The sequence below is a fragment of the Drosophila subobscura genome, chromosome dot (genome assembly GCF_008121235.1).
Source record: "Drosophila subobscura isolate 14011-0131.10 chromosome dot, UCBerk_Dsub_1.0, whole genome shotgun sequence".
NCBI classification, from domain to species: Eukaryota; Metazoa; Arthropoda; class Insecta; order Diptera; family Drosophilidae; genus Drosophila; species Drosophila subobscura.
In genome coordinates, this window is record NC_048535.1 from 1,292,654 (window position 1) to 1,300,772 (window position 8,119).

Sequence of the window (8,119 nt, forward strand, 5' to 3'; positions counted from 1 at the left end):
GTTGCCTAAAATCGGCCTGAGCATCATTTATAGGGGTAGTCAAGCGGTTTGTCACCACTTTCTGTCTTTCCATTCGACGTCAGAGAAATGCCCATATCCGGTTTAGTACTTTAACAATGTCAAAACAAATATTATTTACGTATGAGTTTTCTTTTCTATTTACTACGTTTATGGCAGCTATGGGCCCATGTTGTCAGCCCCGACTAATACCAAAGTTCCTTTAGCAGCAATTTTATTTAACATAAGACTCTCACGTGTGACTTCAAACTTTTCAATTTAATTAAATTTTCATCCAATAATTTAGGTAATTATGTATGTGTGAACCTAGGTACATATGTAACAACTAGAAAGAATCGTTTTCTACCTCATAAAGTCACGCATGCGCTCTCTCTCCAATCTCTTCAAGAAAGGTTTTTGCAGTCGCGAACAAAATTTATTGCAAATTACTTGGAAGTCTTAATATGTTTTGGTAGGTGTACAAGCAAGAGTATTTTTAACTACAAAAATATGAATACAAGTATGTATTATGGGGAATTAATTCATATCAATGATTTGGAAGACACATTTCAAGAATATATTATATTACCTTAGTGCTGAAAATAATTTTAGTTCATCTATACTTTCATGGAGCTATAATTTTTTAGGTATATCTTAAAAATATAATAGTCCTTTTTTTATCAAATGGCCGTTTCATTATGCTTATTTATAATAGAAAATATAATACTTGAAGATAGTCAATTCATATATAACATGGTTTACACTCATATCTAAACAATATATGTATGTATATTTCAATGTCATTTTTTAAAAGAAAATAAGCCAATATGATAAGAATATGATGTAAGTCACATTTTTAATAATCTCGTTGCTGGACAGCACATTTTAGTCCCATTCTATATTATAATGTAGAGGTCTACTGCATCATCTGCAGATATCGATTCTCCTCTAAAAGTGAGCTCAGTGATGTAGTCATATCGTTTATAACCATATTTGTTCCCGCTTGGGGGTGAGTCGAGCTGCTTACGTCCGGCCACACTGGATTGTTGCTAGAAACTTGCATATTATTGGTAGCGGTGGTTGCTGTAACATTAACATGTCCCGCAACGGCGTTGTTTGTCTGCATCCAGTTTTGACAACTTTGAACATATTCCAGGGTGCGTTGGTAAGTCTCTAGATGCATTGAAGTTATATTAACAGGTTGGTTATCAGTTCCAATTTTTGGGCTTGACGCAGGCACACACGTAAGCTGAACATTTTTCAACGAGGGCTTTATTGGGAGTTTACTTGGGCTATGCGTTTGTGACCTTATGGTCGGCACTTGGCCAGTGACATTTTTGTTGGTAGATGGTGACATTTGTGACTGGCTTATAACTCCGCATTGAATCTCATTTCCGTTATTGTTTTGATGTTCACTATTCAATAAGCTTATATCATCTGAAGCTAACTGCGTAGAAATATCCGTGAGCTCTGGCAAACTCGTCATTGATGAATCTATAATTTGATTCTGGGTTGCTGTTGCTTGTTGCTCAAAACACAGTGCTGGGAGTTGGGAGAATTGGCCATTATTAAGTCTCTGCGAAAAATTATTGCAGGTCGTCTGTGTAGGACGACGGAGTTCAGATGCGATCATCTGATCTCTTTGTGCGTACAATATTTCGAAGGCAGCTTGGTGCGCCGCTACTGCTACTGATATGTCTAGGTTCGAGTCAGGTGCCGCCGGGTGCTGACTTGATACATTTCCAGGCGGACGATCCTGATTATCATTAGCTGACGAGATTTTTGATACGCCAGTTGAGATATCTATATTTTCATGTCTCTTGACAGACAACAGCTTATCATCATCTTTGACCAAATTAAGATACTGTAGCATCTCATCTGGTAATATGAGTTCTTCAACTTCATCCAAATTCACCCTTTCATTTGGATGTTGCTCAGGCGCCTTAAGCATGTTCCCAGTCAACACTGAGGCATTAGAACCATCCTGCATTTGGCCGGTATCTTGCCCGGTTCTACACCTGCTACTGAAGCTTCGCATATTTGAGTCATTCAAAGTAACATCAAGCTCTAAGCTAAGGTTCGGCAATAATGGCTCGGACTGTCGCCTAGATACACAATTTTGCACCGATTTACCGAATTGGAGCCCTGTTTCATGTCGGTAATTCCCAGAATGCGGAGACTGCATAATATTGGGAGTTGAATAACGCCCACTATTTTGTAAGGCCTTTTCCTGCTGATAGCTGCCAATACCATTTGTCCCCTGCAAGCGCTTTAGATTAGTTGCAATTAAATGTGACGACGGAGGTGGCGGAAGACTGTTATGAGCGAAATATTGATTGCCAGGATTATCATTTATTTGTGCACTAGCACCACAATTTGTGTTTGCAAATTTTTCTGTGGAACTCGATCCTGTTGGTGTCAGGGCATAGCAGCTTGCAACATTTGACATTTGGCTGGAGCGGCGAGAGCAGCCTGGCGAAATTGGGTCGTAAAGAGAAGCAGAGGTCGTATTATAGGAAGGGTTCGGTCGCATAGTTGACATGGACGATAACTGCGATGATTGACTACTACGACGACTTTGCATGCTGCCGTAATATGTGCTGGCATTGGAGTTCTGGCTGTCTCGTCGAAACTGAGCTTGTAGAGAACTATGTACTGCTGCATAGCCCTGCTTAGTTAAATCAATGTTGCGATTCTGTGATTGACTTTGCGATAACTCCTCTTGCAAGCCACCTAAGCCTGTATTAGCAGGCCCTCGAGTTTGAACCTGAGCCGTCGGCATACCTGGTTCCATCTTTAGCTCTGTGATACGTTTATTAAGTTCGGTAATTCCAATGGCACGATTACTTTCCGGAATATTAGAAAGCATCGAATTGGAGTTTATGCCTTTAGTTTGAAGTCGACTGCGAAAGCGCTGACGACCCATTGAAGTTGCCCCCATAGATGAGGCAGAGGTATTTCCATTTCCAATATTTACCATTGCACGCAAGACCACAGGTAGGTCGGCCACATCGACGTCGTCGTCACAGTTCCAGCACTCGTTTAATGCACCGTTTTCGACAATATCGTCTGGCGTGTATGATATGAAGCAATCGGAAGCTGAGGCGCCTCCACCAGTTGTCATTAAATTATGTGGAGAATTGACATCTGATTCAGATTTAATACTGGGACTGTACATGCCCATCATTTTTCCAATATGCAGGTCATCGCTGCATGGGCTTGAGTCAATATGCTGCTCCTGTAAATGCTGTCGATTTTGGCCATTGTCCCTCTCCAGTTGAGAGTTTGCATCATTTAAAGGCAAGCCTTTGTGTTTCTTATTAGCATAGAACTCAGCACCATGAACGGTTTTTACGTGTTTTCGCAACGAACTTGGATCGGTATAACGTTTAGTACAACCAGGTGCTTTACAAACGTATGGTTTCTAAAAAAAAAAAACACATTTTTAAAAAATTATGAGATATGTATCTAAGTAGTAAAACGTGGTAACTTTAAACCTTACCTCATTACTGTGAGTTCGGTTTTGATGCTTCGCTCGATCACTGGCATTACTGAAGGCTTTGCTGCATCCTGGGTACTCGCAGGTATAGGGCTTTTCTCCAGTGTGCGAACGCAAATGAGTTTTCAGGTTCTCCAGACGGGAGTATGCTTTGTAACAGCCTTCAAACTATAATGATTGGTTTATAAAAAAACTATTTCAACCTAAATTTAAAAGCGTTCCTACCGTGCACTTATGGGGTTTTTCTCCGGTATGCCGACGCATGTGTACAACCAGCATATACTGAGCCTTAAATGGCTTTTCACCACGTGAACAATTCTCCCACCGACACACGAAAGCTTTTTTGTTGGTTTGAATATGGTCATTATTTATATGCTTAACAAGTTCATCTTGGGTCACAAACTCAATACCACAGCTACTCCAATGGCAATTCGTTTCAATAAAGTCACCGGGCTCGTCCTTAATATCTGTTGTGTCGGCATTGGCACAGTCATATTCATTCGATGGTGTCGATACAGAGCCAAAGTGGACAAATTCCTGCACGTGGCTACTCTGTCCAACCCCATTGGCATTACCAGTCCTGCCTGAGCCTTTATTACGTGGTCGACGCTCCGATAAATTCGAAGACGCGCTATCAGCTTCTACTTGTGCTACGCTGTCAGATGTGGACGATGGCTGCTCCATAAGCTTGTTTTTTAGGTGTCGGGCATTTTTGTTTCCTTCTTCGTAGTTCTGTTATAACATATAACATAATAATAAATAACATTATTAACATATTGAGAAGAAATATAAGGACTCTTACCTTTGAAGTACCAACCTCATTTGAGTCATTTGAAACTGGCCTCGGTATCGGAGATTTCGACGCAAGAATGGGTAAGTGTAAGTCTTTTTGTTTGGAATGGACATCCCCTAGGCCTAGAGCAGCAGCGTTGGCTGCATGGGTCATGGAAAAACTGGCAGCAGCCGCGTGTTGCGGGGTCAAGGGGTGCAGAAGTCCAGCACTTGCACGCAACAAATGTGCTTGTATTTGCTGTAGACGTGGGGCAATTGATGTGTGGGCGTGCGTCATTGGACTCAATGCATTAGCGGCAATATGACCATATGAACCGCTAGCAGCGCTGCTTGCCCTCGAACCATTCATAATCGTGGCTAGTGAATTTGGTGAAAATCTGATCATTGAATTAATATCAAATGAATCCGAATATGGCGATGAAGATAACGCGCGCTTACGGCTAACGCTTCCACGAATACTGCCGCCAGCCGGCCGCGGGCTATTAAGTCGTCCGTTACCATCGATGCTAAAGTGAAAGTCTGTACTTGCCAGTGATCCTGCAGCGGCGGCTGCTGCAACAGCTGCATGATGCAATTCACCCAGAGAACCCATACTTCTCGAACCCAAGAAGTCACCCGATCCTAATCCAAGCCCGGCTAAGTGAAATGCTGAGGCACAGTTAGCATAGGGATCTACCAGAAGGAGATTACGTTAATTATTACTATTAGCAGCTATGCTATAAAGCAGAGTAAATACCATGGTAGGATGCAGTGGGGCTGCTACGTTGCAGAGAGTAAAATTGTTCCATGTATCCGGGAATTCTGTATGCAGGGTGAAAATCGTGCGGTTGAGCTTGCCCACCTACATTTATACCATGAACATGTTGATGCTGGTGATGATGATGATGCCCAGCTGAGTTTGCCAATAATGCATTTCCAGTATTAATTGGTGTGTGAATAGAAGCAGGAGCTTTTATAGAGTCCGATACCGCTGCTTCATTCCCGGTCATCAGGGTCGGAACTGTCACGGAGCTACTAACATCTGATATCGGGACGTGGTTAAGGCATGGCGAACCCGGTAACACAGTTGCCGCCGCTGCTACAGCTGCAGCTCGCCTAGATGCTAGAAATTGTAGTTCCGAGTATCTGTAACATATACATAAATCCATATATTAACAATTATTTGTGTACACAAGGAAGTACAAGGAAGATAATATTTGACAATATTTTATTTCTGTAAAGGTATTAAATAAACTTCATAAATCAAATCTTCCCTTCTCTATCTCTAAATGTACATCGTCTGGAAAAAGCACACAAGCGGCACTACCGATTTTAATAGCTTGCAATAACAAAACCGTGCACAGTGTCCGCGTATCTGTGTATCCTCTTCAGCACCTAGATCTGAGAAACTATAAAAGCAAAATCATCCGAATCTTGTATCCAGACTTCTGAGAGCTGCTGCGAGTTTATTTCACAATTTTGCCCACCGCCTTTCGCCTCACTCAATCTGTGGCAATATCTATCAGATACCCGAACTAGGATCATATCGTTAATGTGGCCAAAGTGAGTAAACTCATTTTTAGTGGCTACCCCTCCCTCCAGCAATGCTGCTGCCACCTCATTCTCTGCAGACTCTGGCTCGTGCCGCCAGAGATCGCCGCGTATCGTAGAAAAAATTATACAGATCCCTACAATTTGACGAAAACATAAGGTTACATATGTATGAGTATATTAAAAGAAGAGACGAGAATTCAGGAGCTCCTCACATCGTTCCTCATCGATAATTTAAAAAAAAATTGAAATTTTACCCAATCTCTGATTTAAAAGTTTTTAAAACTTTTTAAATGTCATAAAATACATAAATAATAGACAATTCATTAACGCGCGCGCTTACAGCGCTAAAATTATGATTTAACAGTACACGTGAAAAATTTCGACCATCTACGAATACCTGAGCACGTATAAATGTAATGTTTACGTTTTGGTTGAAATATTAAAACGCAAAATTATGTGAAAACCGGACCGCCTTAGTGTCTACCGAATTGCCAAATTAGTGCGACAAGGAAATAACTATTCTTCCTAATTGAGTTAGACCTTTAATATAGTCCACTGATCGCCCATAAAATTAATGGGTTCATTGTATAGTCTTTCATTTGACGTGAAATGACACAAAAGTAAAAAAAGGAGCTATGTATATACCGAAAGTAAAACATCAACGAAATTGAATTTCATTTAACGAATAAATATTAAATAATTATTATTAAAAGAATTATTATTTTTTTTATTTTTTCATGTTATAAAAAACAAATGTAGACGCTATTTATTTATGTATATTTAAGACTTTGGGAAAGACATTTCCAAATCGGCTATACTTTGTGCACTGCAAACTACTGGTGTTGTTTTTTGCATATGTACATATGTATGTACATACATATGTATGTAGGTATAACTATTTCTGTTACAAATAAAGCATTTTAATTTAACTTACGCAAGGGGAAAATACGTTGGCAAAGCGTACGCGTCCATGTTGGTATTACTGATCCAGCTTAAAGATGTTTCTAAACGATGTTCAACTTATTTTTATTTTTCACATTGCTTTACCGACGGCAATTTCCGTGTGCAATTTTAGCGGCATTTGGAAAAATAACATTGCACTGGAACAAATAACACTAAAAGGATCATAGTATTTTGCTTCTATTAGTAATTAATTATCCAGGGACCACTCCAGGACACAAATAGTGTCTGAAGTGCTTGTTCAGTAATTTTTAAGAAAATTCACTTCATTTTCCAACAGTGATCACACGCGGATGAGTACTGTACGCGAATCATGTGGTTGATCAGAGCACGCAAATTAATCGCTTAATTTATTTTAACTTTCAGCCAACAAAAATAAATTAAGTGTGACAAAGTCAATAACGAGTGTTTGCTGCGTCTTATTGCGGTGTTTCTTGCGAGTGGACTGAGTGGCAGCAACTCTATCTCTTGCAATGCTTGCTTAGATGGAGCACCAGCAGCGCTCGTCGTCTCCTCTCACTGATACTGCTGCAGATGCTAACACAGATACAATTTTAAACACAGCATAAGCGCACAGATACATGTGCAAGTGCGTCACTGATTCAAGTGTATAGCTACTGATCACGAACAGTCAGCGAAGGCGGGCAGATCGAAGATGGCCATACAATATACAGAACACACATTCACAAACACACCAATTTAATATACTTTTTGCCCTTAGAGCTGGCGATTTGGCTACTTTTCCGATACAACCGAAATAAGGCTGAGCTCTCTCTCTCTCTCTATCTGGTCCAATGGCAGGTAGGTTCGTTTTTACGGCCTGGCGGCACCAACTGAATCTTAACGAATAGACTTTCATTGTCTTTATTATGCCTCGGACGGAAAACCGATCGGCGCGCCCGCTCCCACATTGAGACTCTCTGGATTTCTCATCACGCTGTCGCCTACAGTCCTCTCTCTCCCATTCCCTGAACACTATTGTGCTCTCTTTGCTTTTCTTGGTGTGTGTTGCATGTATGTATGTATAAGGATAAGTTTTCTTGTGTCATACACACACCATACACGCACACACATTCATACTACTTAAATACTCTTAAACATTCGAAGCGAGTAGCGCTAAGGGTATACCTTGCTAAATGAATAAAAAATATAATGAAGAAATTATTTCGTTGCATCCGGGCTTATGATGTGATGCCAACGAACATGATGAAGTAAATGTGTATTCTCGTATTACCATACATATATGTACATATGTATACATATTATATTATATATGTATAAATACATATATACATATGTATGTACATACATTATCTTGTTAGGCTATTTATTTTATAT

The 8,119-nt window shown here is 40.2% G+C and overlaps 1 protein-coding gene across 3 annotated transcripts; it reads right to left on the reverse strand.

Moving 5' to 3' along the window:
* Positions 1 to 498: 498 nt before the first annotated feature.
* On the reverse strand, positions 499 to 7,272 carry LOC117902935 (transcriptional activator cubitus interruptus). 3 transcript variants are annotated; one of them, XM_034814540.1, is made up of 6 exons: positions 6,756 to 7,256; positions 5,025 to 5,413; positions 4,314 to 4,960; positions 3,722 to 4,228; positions 3,500 to 3,664; positions 499 to 3,421 (listed from the first exon to the last, which is right to left on the reverse strand). In XM_034814540.1, the coding sequence occupies exons 1-6, from the start codon at positions 6,791 to 6,793 to the stop codon at positions 914 to 916; spliced, it is 4,254 nt and encodes a 1,417-aa protein (XP_034670431.1). In that variant the 5' UTR covers positions 6,794 to 7,256; the 3' UTR covers positions 499 to 913. The 3 variants fall into 3 exon arrangements, with proteins under 3 accessions (XP_034670431.1, XP_034670430.1, XP_034670432.1); XM_034814539.1 differs by having other exon boundaries at positions 4,299 to 4,960; positions 6,756 to 7,255; XM_034814541.1 differs by having other exon boundaries at positions 3,201 to 3,421; positions 3,500 to 3,594; positions 4,299 to 4,960; positions 6,756 to 7,272.
* Positions 7,273 to 8,119: the final 847 nt, after the last annotated feature.

Coding starts and splice junctions, on each gene's coding strand:
- LOC117902935 (XM_034814539.1), bottom strand. CDS start 6,793: ATGGACGCGTACGCTTTGCCAACGTATTTTCCCCTTGC. Junction 4,961..5,024: donor CCCCACTGCATCCTACCATG/GTATTTACTCTG, acceptor TCCTTCTGGTAG/ATCCCTATGCTAACTGTGCC. Junction 3,665..3,721: donor AAAAACCCCATAAGTGCACG/GTAGGAACGCTT, acceptor CAATCATTATAG/TTTGAAGGCTGTTACAAAGC.